Here is an 18,582-nt window from a genome sequence, read left to right as displayed (position 1 = left end):
AAGGAATACCATATGGTGGATAGAGGCACCTTAACTTGTTTCTTTTAGACAATGTTCCTAAGATGATTTTTTTGCCATTAAGGAGATACCCCTTTGCATACTTTCTTTTATTCTAGATTAATTTTACTTTGTTTATGTTGTAATTGTTGTAAAAACAAACAAAAAATAAGTAATTTTGAATGATTCATTTAATTAATAAACATTGATGGGTGGCTACATATGACAGTAAGACATGTGGCATACAACCAGAATACAGGTCATATAGTAGGACCCTTATAAAGGAGAGTCAGGGCTCCTTTATAAGAATGAGAATGAAGAGATTCTTTTTGACCCTGTGGAGCATGGAAGAGTCCATGGAGTTTGAGGTATTTGAGCTGAGCCTTGAAAAATGGTTAGCAGAGAGAGATTTGGGAGGGGGAGTAGAACGTACACAAAGATAGGAAAGCTTGGAGTGCTGATGGGCCTTTTTATCTAAACAATAGGTGGTGCTACAAGAAATAGTGGGGGGAAAGGCAAGGAGCTGACTTAAGGTTACCATATCCCTAAACTCTCTATGATAATATATTATTTTCTGAATCATTTTGGTTTTGCAACTCATTTATTGTGGACTTTCTCTATATAAAAACTTAATCCAATCATCTTCACTTTAAATGTCAGTGTAGATTTGACTGCCTTGATATTCTAGGGCTGGATAAGATGTGACTATAGGAGCAATTTCTGTCCCTGATAAACCTATATATAAGGATATTTGACACTATGACTTAACCAGGATTTCCTAACTTTTAACCTCCATATAAAGTACATGGCTATCTGCAAACTCTAGCCTGCCATTCAGGTCCCTCTACAAAACAATAGTAATAATAGTGATAAACTAACAGAATTCAAAATACTAATATTGTTGTGCTTACTGAGTAGACAAGGCAGATTGGGGTTTTACGAGCACAGTCTCAATGCTTCAGATGTTGCTATTACAATTTTCAGTGTAACGTTAAAGGTGTCCATGCCACTTATTCTTTTCCACCTTCTATGAGGCAACAGATAGGTGAGGCCATGCAAACAGGTTGAATGGCCATAGGGGGAAATAACCTAGAGTTCAAACCCCAGGGAGAAGTTCATGGAGTCCCTGAGTTGTATGTTACACCATTGATTTAATAACTGCTTTGTACCACATGAAATGCCCCATCCATTGCAAGAAGCAGCATGTTTTCCCAAGTGTTACAAGTGAAAATAAAGCCTGTCACAGAATCAAGGACAGAGGAAATTATACTTGTATCCTAGGGATAAGGTCAAGGTCATAGATTAAAGTATCAATAAGTCAAAAAACCAAGCCAAGGATTCAGGCTGGGTAGAAAGATGAAGCAGGAATTGAGGGATTTGGGCACAGGTTGGAATTGGGAGGTTGGAATTAGGTTGTCCTTCACAGATTGAATTGAGCATAATATGTCCTGCAAGAGAAGTTAGAAGAGGATGCTGTGACCAAAGTTAGCCCAGCAAAATCATGAGTGCAAGGCCCTGGAAGCCTTTGTCTATTTTTGTTAAGGTTTGGAGTAATGTGTTCTGTGGCCCTTCACTGATTGGTCAGAGGAAGGAGGCAGGTGGGGCACCACCCACTCTGCAGCAGGATTTCTGAGGTTGATGGTCAGGTCCTTTGTGATACCTTTGCAGGTCTAGCTGTTGTTTGCAGTCCGTGGCCTTACACAGTCCCATATTCACTGTACAGTCTTATACAGTATTGCTTCTTTTTCTTGTTATTCCCACACTAAATATCTGATATTACTGAGAAGCAATATTAAATCTTTTAGGGTACCTACATTTTTATAGAGCCTGATTCTAAAGGTATATTATTTTTGTTGAACTTTGAAAGAAATCAGATTAATGGCATCTGTTGTATATCTCTGCTTGATATTTATTTAATTAATTAATTTATTTTTTGAGATGGAGTCTCACTCTGTCTCCCAGGCTGGAGTGCGTCTTGGCTCACTGCAAACTCCGCCTCCTGGGTTCAAGCAGTTCTCCTACCTCAGCCTCCCAAGTAGCTGGGATTACAGGTGGGCACCACCACACCCAGCTAATTTTTTTTAATTTTAGTAGAAACAGGGTCTTGCCATGTTGGCTAGGCTAGTCTCAAACTCCCGAGATGTTTATTTAAAAAAAAAAAAAATTCAAGACTGTGTACATTAAAAAGAAAAAAAAAGGACATGATATTGTGGGCATAAAATAATATTATGCAGTAAAGGACTTGTTTCTTATTACTAGGTAAGTAAACATAGTACAATATCCAGTACTCAGTAGATGCTTAATAAATTTTGGTTCAATTGAGCAGGGTATTTATATTTTTTAAAGCATTATCTTTTAAACATGATTTATGCTTGCTGTTTATTCTAAGGTCTAAGTCATAATGGTTATAAATAATAGTATTTAGTTTAGCAAAATCATTTAGGAATTAAGCCTAATATTTCTAATGCTATAGCTGACATTTTGGTATTACAAACCTCATAAACTTTCACTGGTATCCTCGAATCCATAAAATGTTTTTCACATCCGTGGGCAAAAGATTTAGAAGGGGTCATCGTAAGTTCAAAGTGTATAGCCAAAAAGCATGAGCTCATTAACCAAATGGGGAACAGACATAATATAAATAGAAAAGCATGTTTCTTTTTTATAAAAGATTCAGAGACAAAAAAATTTTTGTGAAATTTTGTGAATGTCCAGGAAGATTTTTCAAATGTACATATTGCAATAGCACACAAAGTAACTTCTTTCTGATTCAATTTCATAAATTGCTACATGAAGAAGCACCCTCTAGTAGATAATACTCAGAAATCAGCACTTAATATGGCAGTAATGGTTATTGCTGTCATTCTTTACATCTTTAAAAATAATTAAGCATTACTGCACAGGCATTATAAAGTTCTCCTATCACCATTAAGAGGATATTTGAGGTTTGATGTAATTTAGCAAATTACATTATACAGTAGTTAAGGTTTTTATGTAGTGAAGTAAAATGTGTAGTAGTTAAGCACACTTACTATATAATGCATTGTAGAGTTACACATTCCAGCTGCTGCCAGCTTTGTTCCAGTGTCATTATTGCTTTGCAGGCTGACGTTCCTCAGGGAGTGATTCGAGTGCAAGCTCCCCATCTTTCGAAAGTTTCCATGGCAATACAGCTAACTGAAGAACTAAAAGCCAGTGATGTACTTGCCAGGTTTCTCAGCCAAGAAAGGTAGAGGCCTGTTTTGTGTTAATTATTCCATGGCATAACTCACTTGCTCTCTCTCTCCCGTTCGCTGCTGCTTTTTTTTTTTTTTCCTTTTTTTAATTGTGGGGTAGTATGAAATGCTTAAAAATGTTGTGTTCCCAGAAGAAGAGAACAGCAGACTTAACCATTAGACTGTTAGAATGAGTTTAGTTCATTTGATGTGGCTTGTGTTCAGGTTGAGCTTGATTCAAGCAGGATTTCTGAGCGTTCCTTCACTGGGCCTATGATGGGCTTGCCAAGCGAGACCACTCAATATTCTTTCCAGGATATGTTGATTGGAGGTTAATTACTGTTTGTAGGCTGTAAGAAAAATTACTAATTAGGATGCAGTGGCATTAAAATAAAGAAAAGACACAACTTTTTCTATGAAATATAATGAATTTCAAAATGGTCAAATTTAAAAACAAACCATAAAGAATTGAAAGAGGAAAACCAGGCCTTTGAGTGCTGAAGTCTCAAGGGGAGAACATACCATCCTCATTAAGGACAACAGGCCCTTCATCTATATTTTGGGGTTGACGGGGCAGGGAAAGTCATTGGAAAGCTGCTAGCATCCCTCTCACTATAGTAGAGTATGCCCTTTCCACAACACTTTGTAGTGTCTTTTCTTAAATTTTAGAGATTCTAACAAGTATATTGAATTTTCAGGTTTTGCCCTTTGAATTCTTTCTTTTAGCTGAAGTCATGTTTTCATGCCTTCTCCAGCCTCATTTTCAGTCACTGAAATAAACTAAATGTTTAAAAACAGAGGGAAATCCAGGGCACTGGCATCTCAGTTTACGAATACTCTCTCTTGGTCTTTCATTGAATTTAATCTCCTCATTCTAACATTTGGGGGCTTCAATCAAGCTTTCCGCCAAAGCCTCTCCTATTTTAATATATGGTACTAGAAGTATGTAATATGTTTCTGTTCTAGCACAGGGCCTTAAACAGAACAAACATGTTACATACTTCTAGTACCATAAATGGAAGGGGAGATATAAACATATATTTTAAAGTACCTTCCCTTAGGGTTTATAAATTGGGAGAAAGGATGACTCTGTGCAGCTAACAGATGGTGATGAAATGAGAGAGAGGTTTATTGGTAATATCTAGGCTTCAATAAGCCAGTGTAAACTTCCCTCAAAACAGCACTCTGAAGTAAGTGCTATTATTGCATCTGTTTCACTGATGAGAAAACAGAGATTTGCAAGGTCACACATTTTTTCATAGGTGGTAGAACTGGAATTCTCAATCTGTGGTTTCACTCCAAAGGCAGTCCCATAACCATTCTCCATGCTGGCTGGAGGATCTACAGAGCACCATAGATCTGGGAACCACTAGTGCAGAGTCTGAGAGTAGATGGATTTTGGGGGATTATGTCCTGGGGGCAGCTGGAAGTTCTCAAATGTCTTTCCTCCCTATAGTGTTTTGCAGCTTCTGCAAAGCCAGTCCACTTCCTCTCTGCTCCCTACTTTGACTTAGTAGATACTAACTTTTGCCATTCTTCCCACCAGCCATGCTCTCATTGTTTCCCAGAATGTGTACCTGAAGACCTGGCCAGACTTCAGATATAAGCAGCTCTTTCCAGCCAGACACAGTTAATTTACATTTACTTTCAGGACCCAAGTGCTCAATTTAGTCTGTGCTTTTGTCCCTCTACTTGCTAATAGTGTGAGACTATGAAGCTGTACACCACATTCAACTGTGACTTTAATATTTAAGGTACAGCATGAAACAATCATAGGTATATTGTTACAGAAAGCACCAACTTGTGACAACTATCCTCTGACAATTTTGGATTTCCTGCTTGTTGTGTTTGTATTAAATAAGCATTTGCTACACCCGGATTAGGGTATCTTCTTCCCGCTCTTCCTCCTATCCTTCTCCACCTAGATGGAAGTCTGGTAAACTTCTCCTCCATTTACCTCACTTCCGCACCCAGTCCTCAGCCCCTTTCCCTATGCTTGCGGATGCAATCTGGATTTCAAAGCTAACTATTTCTGTTTCACCTTCAGCTAGTTTTTATCTCTTTAAGTCCAACTTCCTCATTTATAAGAATGGACCAGAATAGCGTCTATTATTGTAATTAACTAGGAAAATGATCGTGCACATATAGCACTGTCTGTCTGGGCCACATAATAAGTGAAATTCTCAGTAAATGTTTATATATTTCTTCCACCACATTCCTGTGCTTCTTCCATTTGTATTCCACCTGTGTTGGGGCAGTTGGAAACTCTATATCCTTCCATTCTTTTTCTCCCCCCACCTCCTCAACTGAAGCCAATAGATACATGAATGACATACAATATATGTATAATAAATTGCACATTCATTCATTCTTTGATAAAGGATTATTGCCTTTTCTTTAATGATGAATTTGTTGATTAGCATTATGCAAAAATCTGAGTATGCCAGGAAATCTAGTTCCTGTTTCTTTAAAGTGGAGCACAGATACTTGAGAATCAGTCTGAGAGCAATATCTAACTAGATGTCTTTCTTTAAATCAAGTCTCCTGAAACATTCAATTTGGTTTTCACAGAAATAGGGACTCTCTTTAGACCCATAGTTGATTGTGTTATGTACTAGATTAAAAACAAAAATAGTAATGATTAAATTACTTAATTTAAAAGATAAACCTACACCCTGGTTGGAAACAAAGTGGATCAGATGCAGTGCAGCAGGTGGAACATAGCCTGAGGACCCAGAGAGCCCTCCAGTGTGCCAGGGACACAGGGCGGGGAGAGAAAGGAGGAGAACCAGAAGCCATTCCGTGGGTGGTGAGGAGGCTGCCGCTATACCATGTTCTTCCTAATGGCTCGAACACAAGTCAGACCTGATTTTCTCTTCTCAGTTCCAGAGAGCGTGTCTTCAGGGCCTTATCTCAGTGGTCTACTAACCTTGCCATGCTTCAGAATCCACTATAGAGCATTTGAAAAGCAGTTTCTTGGGCTTTATTCTAGACCAGTTAAATCTGAGTTTCTAGAGCTCTCGGTCTGAATTTTTAGCAGGTTTCTCAGGTAATTCTTTTATAGAAAGATTTGAAAGCCACTGAGTTTCACCAATTTTTATGTTTGAAGCTTGTTCTGGAACACTTTATTCTTTGAAGAGTGTAAATCTTTAAACACTTTTTTTTTTTGTCTTTTTGGAGACAGGGTCTCATTCTGTCTCCCAGGCTGGAATGCAGTGGCACAATCTCAGCTCACTGCAACGTCCATCTCCTGGGCTCAAGCAGTCCTCCCACCTCAGCCTCCCGAGGAGCTAGGATCACAGGCGCTCACCACCATGCCCGGCTGAATTTTTTGTATTTTGGGTAGAGACGGGGTTTTGCCATGTTGCCCAGGCTGGGCTCAAGCGATCTACCTGCTTTGGCCTCCCAAAGTGCTAGGATTACAGGCATGAGCCTTCACACCCAGCCAGACGCATGTCTTATTCTTTATATGCATCTTGCACACTACTGGAGTTGTCAGCACAGCAAACGCATGATAAATACTTATTGAATAAGCATAATGTGAAAACTAAGGTGGAAACATTTCTTTTAATAGTTTTATGAGGACCATTTAGGCTTGTATACAAAGTGGATAATCGTATTAATAATTTGATTGGCAGCTGAAATGTTACATTAACTTTTCTTTTGAATTTTACAAATTTAGATACTGATTTACTATTTTGCCTTCAGATGTATAATTCCATTTGTTTATCTTAATGTACAGGTGTGACACTTTTATTACCTATTGGGTACATTTAACAGATGGGAAAATACAAACGTGTAGATAATTACAGTGTATCTAAGTTATGAATTTTTCCATACCAGCCAGAATTCCCCAAGCACGTTAAAGTGATTTACTTGCAAGCTGTTTGATGATACAAGTAATCCCTTTGTTTTGTCCCTCATAGTGGGGTTGCCCAGACTCTCAAGAAAGGAGAAGTTTTTTTGTATGAAATTGGAGGAAATATTGGTAAGCAGGTTTTTTTTTCTCTTTACATTTCACATGCTGTTTGGATATTGCCAGTGGTTATTATTTATGTCTTTGGAGGAAGAACAGGAAATTAGAAGTAAAATATACCATGCTTTAGATAGTTGCTGAATATTGTGAATTTATTTAATGGTTTGACCTTTCTCTTCAGGCTCTGTTTGAGCTCCTTCTGTACAAATGCCCATCTATGTTCAATTTCAGCAAAGGCAAGTTCCCTATACAGTAAGAATAACTCCTGGAATGGTTAATGATGCAAGTTTTTCAAAACTCTCTTCTTTTTAATATACTCATGTCACATAGTAAAGGAAGTAGTTGAGTTTATATAAGGCTAAGATAACACTTTATTATAGTACAGTATTAGATATTTTTAGTAAAAGCAGATTTACTTTTGCCATAGTTGATTTACTGCTAAATTTTATACACATGCACACACACTCAGATTCACATTAGTGATTTAAAAAATGGAATGAATTAATTTTGACCATGTTTTATATTTTACCCTTTTGTAATTATCAGTGAGTCTTACCCATCTCTTTTTAAAAATTTGAAATAATCTTTTTCTCTTTTTTGACTCTTGGAAATGGTAAGGGTAAAATTATTAAGAAATAAATGAAATAATGTTAAGTTCAAAATAGTAATTAAAAATAATTTTACAGGGCGGGCACGGTGGCTCACGCCTGTGATCCCAGCATTTTGGGAGGCCAAGGCAGGTGGATCACGTGGTCAGGAGATCGAGACCATCCTGGCTAACATGGTTAAACCCCGTCTCTACTAAAAATACAAAAAACAAATTAGCCGGGCATGGTGGCGGGTGCTTGTAATCCCAGCTACTCAGGAGGCTGAGGCAGGAGAATGATGTGAACCCGGGAGGCAGAGCTTGCAGTGAACCGAGATCAGGCCACTGCACTCCAGCCTGGGCAACAGAGCGAGACTCTGTCTCAAAAAATATATATATATACACACACACACACACACACACACATATATACATACATACATATAAAACAATAAATTATGTAGAATGTTTTTGTGGGAATTAAAAATGTTAATAAATTATTGAAAGTTAAAGATAGGAATGTGAAGGCTTATTCTTTAAATAGGCCATGACACTAGAAACCTGGAATTGTTAACTCTATTAGTAAAGGTTATTTAAATATTAATATATTTGATTTATTCTTTTACTTTTAGATCTTGGGAATTAAGTGTAGTTTCTTAGGTGGATTCAGAACCATTGCCCCTCCTAATAAGGTGATTAAGGTTTTAAGGAACCATTTAAAAGCCTATCATACAAAATATTTTCAGCTTCCTAAATTAATTTGAAACCTATTCATTTAGAGAAAGACTATCAATTTTACTTTTCCAGTTGTTGGCCAATTTTTACAATATTTTGAGAAACAGGAAAGAATGAGAAGTTTTTTTTTTGATTTGTTTTGTTTTGGAGACAGTGTCTGCCTCTGTCACCCACGCTGGAGTGCAGTGGCGCAATCTCGGCTCACTGCAACCTCCACCTCCTGAGCTCAAGCCATCCTCCCACCTCAACCTCCTGAGTAGCTGGGACTACAGGTGCGAGCCACCATGCTTAGCTAATTTTTGTATTTTTTGTAGAGACGGGGTTTCATTATGTTGCCCAGGCTGATCTCAAACTCCAGATCTCAAGCAATCTGCCCACCTCAGCCTCCCAAAGTAGAATAAGTATGTTGAAGCCCAAGATTTAAGAGTTAAATAATTAAGCTTAAGTTTAAAATTGCATACCAATCTACCTGCTGTATTAAACTGACGCAACATCTATTTTAACAGGGGAACGCTGCCTTGATGATGACACTTACATGAAGGATTTATATCAGCTTAACCCAAATGCTGAGTGGGTTATAAAGTCAAAGCCATTGTAGAAGACTTAACCAGCTGCAGATAACCATGTGGACCTTCTGTAATAATTCTTGCTGAGTCAAGAGTGTAAATAAAAGAAATGGCAGGACTCTGATTATTCAGTTGTACCCAACTATTTAAAAATGACTCCCTCAAGCCTTAAAAAGTCATAGATTTGTGCTGCTGCCAGAATTATATTAATTATTATTAATGTTATTATTAGAAAAAAATTTCTGGAGTGAGAGTAAAGAGGCTTAATTAGCTTATGGGCAGTTTTCATATGCTCTGTGAAATGTGTCCAGATGTGACATAGTTGTTTTTTTTAATATGTGAAAATGTATTCTCTTCCCACTCTTTTCTCCTAAACTCATGTATACTGTAATATATGCTCCCTCACCTCTATTACCTCCTCACATCTGCCCTTTCCCAGTTAGGTTTGCTTTTTGACCAAAAAGATAACAAATACCAGGTATGGCAAGTTGTGAAGATAGCACATTAAAACATACCTAATTTCACAGTATTCCTGTCACGACAGAATGTTAGTATTCATCTCTTTGAATCATTTGCTCAAATAATAACGTTCCACCTTTTCCTGCTGTATCACAGGAGGTGATTTGCTTTTTTTTTCAGTTCATCTGACTTATGTTCACAGAATTGTATCAGCGATCAAGAAAATAGGACTGTCAGAAGCTGCCAGTTATTACTGAACCATTAAATACTTATATACTAAGAATAAATAAAATATACCCATGTGAAATAATAACTGGATTATGGATAACAAGAGAGTGAAAGCCAAAGCACTTTCTGTCTGCTGTACTCTTCTAAATGGAATTTTAAAAGTCATAGCTGGCTTTACGTGTTGTCATATTAGCGTTATAAATATGCATGATAGTATAATCCAGTAATGGTTGAAGAAAGTACTTTACTTAAAGAGGGATTTTTTTTAAACTCCTGAATAAGTCTACTGGAAGAGTTATTCTTCTGGGTGAACAAGCTTTTGTTTGTGTTCTTATTTTAAATAATAGGAGTCAATTTATTAAAATATTGTCAAAAGCCTATTCCCAGGGATTTTAATGCACAAACCATATTGTGACAAGAGATGAGCCTCTGTATTGTAAATAAGAGAAATGAAGTAGAGAAATGTTAAATATTTTATGAGTTTAGAAGGTAGTAAATAAAAGGTGATGTAAATGAATGCTGCACAAACGGTGTTTATGATACTTTTAGTAGTACTTTAGGAAAAATTACACATTCTCAGAAGCTCTTGATGTCTCTAATTAAGGGGGGGGAATGGTGTTAATGAGAACAGTCATAAATTTTTAGCATATAATTACAAGAACAGCCTGTGGATATGATCACTTAAATAATTTTGTGGTGATTCGTGCCATTGCTTTTTTTATTTAAAAGAAAATTTTGTAATTAAATGCCTTTTTCTAAATTATCTTCTCTTGGAATCATTACTTTTAATCCTATGTGTTTATGAGTATTTTTGCTCTTTATTAATATTGAGAAATGGACTCTTTTTGTTATTAAAAGTCACCTCTATTTTATTTCTGCTATTTTCTTTGTCATTTTTAAAGTAGGAAGATGTCAGAGATATAAATGTGTTTTCATCTTTAGTTTTTTTCCTTTTACAAATTTTTATTTTTTAGGATTTTCAAAATACAGTTTAGTCTGTTTCTTTGACAATATGTATTAATTTCCCAATTAGCAAAATGGTACTTATTAGTGGGTTGAAAACAATTAACAACATAAAAGAAAAATTAAGGGCTTAGAACATTTTAGGTGTATATTACTTCAAAAAAAAAAAAAAAAAAAGATAGCAGTGAGGATGATGATTTAAGTAAAAGGTTTTCTGAAGCCTATGCCAACTAATTTTCACAATGTTTGCTACCTACCTGAAAAGGAGGGTCAGGAGGGAGACACAACATATTTTTGATCATGAAAAAGTATCAGATCTTAATTTTTAAAAAGTGAAAATGCCATTTTATTTTGAATGCCTTTTAGAACTCATGACCCAAGTTAATCAATATTGAATAATATGACATAAATAACCAAAAAATATGGACTTTAAAAAATCTTTATTTTTTTAGAGACAGGGTCTTTCTCTGTTGTCCAGATTGGAGTACAGTAGCGCATTCATGGCTAACTGCAGCCTCAAGTGCTGGGGCTCAAGCAATCCTCCTGCCTCAGTCTCCTAAGTAGCTAGGACCACAGGTACATGCCACCATGGCTGGATCTAAAGAGAAAAAAAGCTTGATACTATAGATCCTTGAATATAAATATCCTGATATTAACCTACTGCTTTTGCTGTGATTCTTTTCCCTTAGTGAGTTTTAAATCTCAGGCTAGACTTTTATTTGTTTTTCTGTGTGTGTATGAGACAAAATAAAAACAAATGTATTTGCCTTGAGTTTGAAACATTTGAACTCTTAAGGGAGGACTGGTTGTCCTGTTAACGTTGGTGATGCTCCTTTCTCAAAGAGGCTTCATTAATCTGTTCTCACATTGCTATGAAGAAATACCTGAGAGTGGGGAATTTATAAAGAAAAGAAGTTTAATTGACTCACATAGTTGGGGAGGCCTCAGAAAACCTACAGTCATGGCGGAAGGGGAAGAAAACATGTCCTTCATATGGCGCCAGGACAGAGAAGAAAGAGAAGTGCAGAGTGAAGGGGGGAAAAGCCCCTCACAAAACCATCAGATCTTGTGAGAACTCCCAATCACGAGAACAGCACGGGGAACTGCCCTCATGATTCAGTCACCTCCCACAAGGTCCCTCCCCCAACATGTGGGGATTACAATTCAGATTACAATTCAAGATGAGATTCGGGTGGGGACACAGAGCCAGACTATATCGGAGGTCATTGTAATTCTTTGCACTTACACAATCTTTGCTTAATGCTGCTGTAGAATTCGATGTAAACTCCTTACTAGTACTCTTTGGGAAAGGCAGATTATTTTACCAACTTCATGGGATTTTTCATTATTGTCTTTCCTCGTTTTCATTAAACTGGTTTGCACTCTCTGATTGTCCTGGTTTCTCACCTACTCATCAGTAGGTGGCAGTATTGGTCAGGGATTCCTTTGAATCGAAACTACGGGAAGTTTTTTAAATGAACCTGAGTTCATAGGGAAGTTGCTAAGACTCAGTGCCAGGCAGTTAGGTAAGAACACTGTGGAGCTCTTGCTTTGATTACTGATTCTGAAATTGTAAATAATTTCAGAGTTTCTATATTCAATCTGTTTGTCTGCTTTTATCCTTAATCCATTGAATGGGAAGGGTGGGAGAAGAGGACATTTTTCTAAGCTGAAATTAGGCTTTTGACAACGTCTATTTCAAGCAGAAGGATTATGACAGGAAGGAAGGCAGTGAACCGGGAAAGTAAGTGAAGGGATGTCTAAGATAAGACGGCATAATTAACTTTTTTTTTTTTTTTTAAATATAGTTTAAGTTCTGGGATACATGTGCAGAACGTGCAGGTTTATTACATAGGTATACATGTGCGTTGGTGTTTTGCTGCACCCATCGACCTGTCATATACATTAGGTATTTCTCCTAATGCTCTCCCTCCCCAGCTCCCCAGTCCCTGATAGGTGCCAGTGTGTGATGTTCCGCCTCTGTCTCCATGTGTTCTCGTTATTCAGCTCCCACTTATGAGTGAGAATATATGGTGCTTGGTTTTCTGTTCCTGTGTTAGCTTGCTGAGAATGATGGTTTCCAGCTTTATCCATGTCCCTGCAAAGGACATGAACTCATCCTTTTTTATGGCTGCATAGTATTCCATGGTGTGTATGTGTCACATTTTCTTTTATCCAATCTATCATAGATGGGCATTTGGGTTGGTTCCAAGTCTTTGCTATTGTGAATAATGCTGCAATAAACCATGTGTGCATGTGTCTTTATAGTAGAATGATTTATAATCCTTTGGGTATATAGCCAGTAATGGGATTGCTGGGTCAAATGGTATTTCTGGTTCTAGATCCTTGAGGAATTGCCACACTGTCTTCCACAATGGTTGAACGAATTTACACTCCCACCAACAGTGTAAAGTGTTCTTATTTCTCCACATCCTCTCCAGTATCTGTTGTTTCCTGACTTCTTAATGATCACCGTTCTAACTGGCATGAGATGGTATCTCATTGTGGTTTTTATTTGCATTTCTCTAATGACCAGTGATGATGAGCTTTTTTCCATGTTTGTTGGCTGCATAAATGTCTTCTTTTGAGAAGTGTCTGTTCATATCGTTCACCCACTTTTTGATAGGGTTGATTTTATTGTAAATTTGTTTAAGTTCCTTGAAGAATCTGGATATTAGCCCTTTGTCAGATGGATGGACTGCAAAAATTTTCTCCATTCTATAGGTTGCCTGTTTACTCTGATGATAGTTTCTTTTGCTGTGCAGAAGCTCTTTAGTTTAATTAGATCCCATTTGTCAATTTTGGCTTTTGTTGCCATTGCTTTTGGTGTTTTAGTCATGAAGTCTTTGCCCATGCCTATGTCCTGAATGGTATTGCCTAAGTTTTCCTCTAGGGTTTTTATGGTTTTAGAGCTTATGTTTAAGTCTTTAATCCGTTGAGTTAATTTTTGTATAAAGTGTAAGGAAGGCGTCCAATTTCAGTTTTCTGCATATGGCTAGCCAGTTTTCCCAACACTATTAAATAAGGAATCCCTTCCCCACTGCTTGTTTTTGTCAGGTTTGTCAAAGATCAGGTGGTTGTAGATGTGTGGTGTTATTTCTGATGCCTCTGTTCTGTTTCATTGGTCTATATATCTGTTTTGGTACCAGTACCATGCTGTTTTGGTTACTGTAGACTTGTAGTACAGTTTGAAGTCAGGTAGCATGATGCCTCCAGCTTTGTTCTTTTTGCTTAGGATTGTCTTGGCCATATGGGCTCTTTGTTGGTTTCATATGAAATTTAAAGTAGTTTTTTCTAATTCTGTGAAGAAAGTCAATGGTAGCTTGATGGAGATAGCATTGAATCTATAAATTACTTTGGGCAGTACGGCCATTTTCATGATATTGATTCTTCCTATTCATAAGCATGGAATGTTTTTCCATTTATGTCCTCTCTTATTTCCTTGAGCAGTGGTTTGTAGTTGTCCTTGAAGAGGTCCTTCATGTCCCTTTTAAGTTGGATTCCTAGGTATTTTATTCTCTTTATAGCAATTGTGAATGGGAGTTCACTCGTGATTTGGCTCTCTGCTTGTCTATTATTGGTGTATTGGAATGCTTGTGATTTTTGCACACTGATTTTGTATCCTGAGACTTTGCTGAAGTTGCTTATCAGCTTAAGGATATTTTGCACTGAGACGATGGGGTTTTCTAAATATACAATCATGTTGTCTGCAAACAGAGACAATTTGACTTCCTCTCTTCCTATTTAAATACCCTGTCTTTCTTTCTCTTCCCTGATTGCCCTGGCCAGAACTTCCAATATTATGTTGAATAGGAGTGGTGAGAGAGGACATCCTTGTCTTGTGCTGGTTTTAAAAGGGAATGCTTCCAGCTTTTGCCAATTCAGTATGATATTGGCTGTGGGTTTGTCATAAATGACTCATTATTTTGAGATATGTTCCATCAATACCTAGTTTATTGAGAGTTTTTAGCAGGAGGGTGTGTGGAATTTTATCAAAGGCCTTTTCTGCATCTGTTGAGATAATCATGTGGATTTTGTCATTGGTTCTGTTTATGTGATGGATTACGTTTATTGATTTAAGTATATTGAAGCAGCCTTGCATCCCAGGGATGAACCCAACTTGATCGTGGTGGATAAGCTTTTTGATGTGCTGCTGGATTCCCTTTGCCAGTATTTTATTGAGGACTTTTGCATCGATGTTCGTCAGGGATATTTGCCTGAAATTTTCTTTTTTTTGTTGTGTCTCTGCCAGGTTTTGGTATTAGGGTGATGCTAGCCTCATAAAATGAGTTAGGGAGGAGTCCCTCTTTTTCTGTTGTTTGGAGTAGTTTCAGAAGGAATGGTACCAGCTCCTCTTTGCACCTCTGGTAGACTTCGGCTGTGAATCCATCTGGTACTGAGCTTTTTTTGGTTGGTAGGCTATTAATTACTGTTTCAATTTCAGAACTTGTTATTGGTCTATTCAGGGATTCAACTTCTTCCTGGTTTAGTCTTGGGAGGGTGTATGTGTCCAGGAATTTACCCATTTCTTCTAGTTTTTCTAGTGTATTTGCATAGAGTTATTTATAGTATTCTCTGATGGTAGTTTGTATTTCTGTGGGATCAGTTATGATATCCCCTTCATCATTTTTTATCGTGTCTATTTGATTCTTCTCTCTTTTCTTCTTTAGTAGTCTGGCTAGTGGTCTATCAATTTTGTTAATCTTTTCAGAACACCAGCTCCTGGATTCATTGATTTTTGAAGGGTTTTTCATTATCTCCTTCAGTTTTGCTCTGATCTTAGTTATTTCTTGTCTTCTGCTAGCTTTTGAATTTGTTTGCTCTTGCTTCTGTAGTTCTTTTAATTGTGATGTTAGGGTGTCAATGCATTTAGTGCTATAAATTTCCCTCTAAACACTGCTTTAGCTGTGTCCCAGAGATTCTGGTATGTTATGTCTTTGTTCTCATTGGTTTCAAATAACTTATTTATTTCTGCCTTAATTTTTTTATTTGCCCAGTAGTCATTCAGGAGCAGATTGTTCAGTTTCCATGTAGTTGTGTGGTTTTGAGTGAGTTTCTTAATCCTGAGTTCTAATTTGATTGCACTGTAGTCTGAGAGACTATTGGTTATGATTTCAGTTATTTTGCATTTCCTGAGAAGGGTCTTACTTCCAATTATGTGGTCAATTTTAGAATAAATGCTATGTGGTACTGAGAAGAATGTATATTCTGTTTATTTGGGGTGGAGAGTTCAGTAGATGTCTGGTAGGTCCACTTGGTCCAGAGCTGAGTTAAAGTCCTGAATATCCTTATTAATTTTCTGTCTCGTTGATCTGTCTGATATTGACAACAGGATATTAAAATCTCCCACTATTATTGTGTAGGAGTCTAAGTCTATTTGTAGGTATCTAAGAACTTTATGAATCTGGGTGCTTCTGTGTTGGGTGCATATATATTTAGGATAGTTAACTTTTCTTGTTGCATTGATCCCTTTACCATTATGTAGTGCCCTTCTTTGCCTTTTTTTAATCTTTGTTGGTTTAAAGTCTGTTTTATCAGAGACTAGGATTGCAACCCCGGCTTTTTTTTTCTTTCCATTTGCTTGGCAAATATTCCTCTATCCCTTTGTTTTGAGCCTTTGTGTGTCTCTGCATGTGAGATGAGTCTCCTGAATACAGCACACTGATGGGTCTTGACTCTATCCAATTTGCCAGTCTGTGTCTTTTAATTGGGAAATTTAGCCCATTTACATTTAAGGTTAATATTATTATGTGTGAATTTGATCCTGTCATTATGATGCTAGCTGATTATTCTGCCCATTCATTGATGCAGTTTCTTCATAGTGTCAGTGGTCATTAAAATTTGGTATGTTTTTGCAGTGGCTGGTACCGGTTTTTCCTTTTCATATTTAGTGCTTCCTTCAGGAGCTCTTGTAAAGCAGGCCTGGTGGTGACAAAATCTCTCAGCATTTGCTTGTCTGTAAAGGATTTTTTTTTTCTCCTTCACTTATGAAGCTTAGTTTGGCTGTATATGAAATTCTAGGTTGAAAATTCTTTTCTTTAATAATGTTGAATATTGGCCCCACTCTCTTCTGACTTGTAGGGTTTCTGCAGAGATATCTGCTGTTAGTGTGATGGGCTTCCCTTTGTGGGTAACCTGACCTTTCTCTCTGGCTGCCTTTAACATTTTTTCCTTCATTTCAACTCTGGTGACTCTGACAGTTATGTGTTTTGGGTTGCTCTTCTTGAGGAGTATCTTTGTGGTGGTCTCTGTATTTCCTAAATTTGAATGTTGGCCTGTCTTGGTAGGCTGGGGAAATTCTGCTGGATAATATCCTGAAGAGTGTTTTCCAACTTGGTTCCATTCTCCCCATCCCTCTCAGGTGCACCAGTCAAACTTAGGTTTGGTCTTTTTGGTCTTTTCACGTAGTCCCATATGAGGCTTTGTTTGTTCCTTTTCATTCATTCTTCTCTAATCTTGTCTTCACTCTTTATTTAATTAAGTTGATCTTCAGTCTCTGATGTCCTTTCTTCCACTTGATTGATTCTGCTATTGATACTTGTGTATACTTCATGAAGTTCCTGTGCTGTGTTTTTCAGTTCCATCAGGTCACTTATGTTCTTCTCTAAATTGGTTATTCTGGTTAGCAATTCCTCTAACCTTTTTTCAAGGTTCTTTCTTCCTTGCATGGGGTTAAAACATGCTCCTTTAGCTTGGAGGAGTTTGTGATTACCCACCTTCTGAAACCTACTTCTGTCAATTCATCGAACTCATTCTCCATCCAGTTTTGTTCCCTTGTTGGTGAGGAGTTGTGATCCTTCAGAGGAGAAGAGGTGTTCTGGTTTTTGGAATTTTCAGCATTTTTGTGCTGTTTTTTTTTTCCCTCATCTTCGTGGATTTATCTACCTTTGGTCTTTGATGTTGGTGGCCTTCGGATGGGGTTTTTGTGTGAACGCTTTTTTTGTTGATGTTGATGTTGATGCTATTCCTTTCTGTTTGTTAGTTTGCCTTCTAACAGGCCCCTCTGCTGCAGATCTGCTGCTGTTTTCTGGAGGTCCACTCCAGACCCTGTTTGCCTGGGTATCACCAGCAGAGGCTACAGAACACCAGAGATTGCTGCCTGCTCCTTCCTCTGGAAGCTTCATCCCAGAGGGGCACCCGCCAGATGCCAGCTGGAGCTGTCTTGTATGAGGTGTCTCCCAGTCAGGAGGCACAGGGGTCAGGGACCCATGTGAGGAGGCAATCTGTCCCTTAGCAGAGCTCGAGTGCTGTGCTGGGAGATCCATTGCTCTCTTCAGAGGTGGCAGGCAGGAATGTTTAAGTCTGCTGAAGCTGTGTCCACAGCTGCCCCTTCCCCCGGTGCTTTGTCCCATGGGGATGGGAGTTTTATCTATAAACTCCTGACTGGGGCTACTGCCTTTCTGTCAGAGATACCCTGCCCAGAGAGGAGGAATCTAGAGAGGCAGTCTGGCTACAGTGGCTTTGCCGAGCTGTAGTGGGCTTCACCCAATTAGAACTTCCCAGCAGCTTTGTATATACTGAAGGGGCAAACAGCCTACTCAAGCCTCAGTAATGGTAGACGCCCCTCCTCCCACCAAGCTTGAGCATCCCAGGTTGACTTCAGACTGCTATTCTGGCAGCAAGAAGTTCAAGCCAGTGGATCTTAGCTTGCTGGGCTCTGTGGAGGTGGAATCTGCTGAGCTAGACCACTTGGCTCCCTAGCTTCAGCCCGCTTTCCAGGTGAGTGAATGGTTCTGGCTCACTGGCGTTCCAGGCATCAGTGGGTTAGGAAACAAAATCACTGCAGCTAGCTCAGTATCTGCCCAAATGGCCGCCCAGTTTTGTACTTGAAACCCAGGGCCCTGGTGGTGTAGGCAC

At 38.1% G+C, this 18,582-nt stretch overlaps 1 protein-coding gene across 8 annotated transcripts in view; it reads left to right on the top strand.

Moving 5' to 3' along the window:
• ARHGAP18 (Rho GTPase activating protein 18) overlaps nucleotides 1-10,634 on the top strand; it is a 194,480-nt gene extending 183,846 nt beyond the window's left edge. For 6 of the 8 annotated variants that reach the window (XM_074037031.1, XM_045391553.2, XM_005551797.4 and 3 more), the window contains 3 exons: nucleotides 3,102-3,226; nucleotides 7,139-7,200; nucleotides 9,016-10,634. In XM_074037031.1, the coding sequence (XP_073893132.1) occupies nucleotides 3,102-3,226; nucleotides 7,139-7,200; nucleotides 9,016-9,107 (279 nt within the window). In that variant the 3' untranslated portion in view covers nucleotides 9,108-10,634. The remainder of the gene's footprint in view (nucleotides 1-3,101; nucleotides 3,227-7,138; nucleotides 7,201-9,015) is intronic. The other 2 variants (XM_074037033.1, XM_065543385.1) reach the window with 1 other exon arrangement.
• Nucleotides 10,635-18,582: the final 7,948 nt, after the last annotated feature.

The sequence above is a fragment of the Macaca fascicularis genome, chromosome 4, assembly GCF_037993035.2.
Source record: "Macaca fascicularis isolate 582-1 chromosome 4, T2T-MFA8v1.1".
NCBI classification, from domain to species: domain Eukaryota; kingdom Metazoa; phylum Chordata; class Mammalia; order Primates; family Cercopithecidae; genus Macaca; species Macaca fascicularis.
The sequence above is the reverse complement of the archived record's forward strand: the minus strand, read 5'-3'. Positions and strand labels throughout refer to the sequence as shown.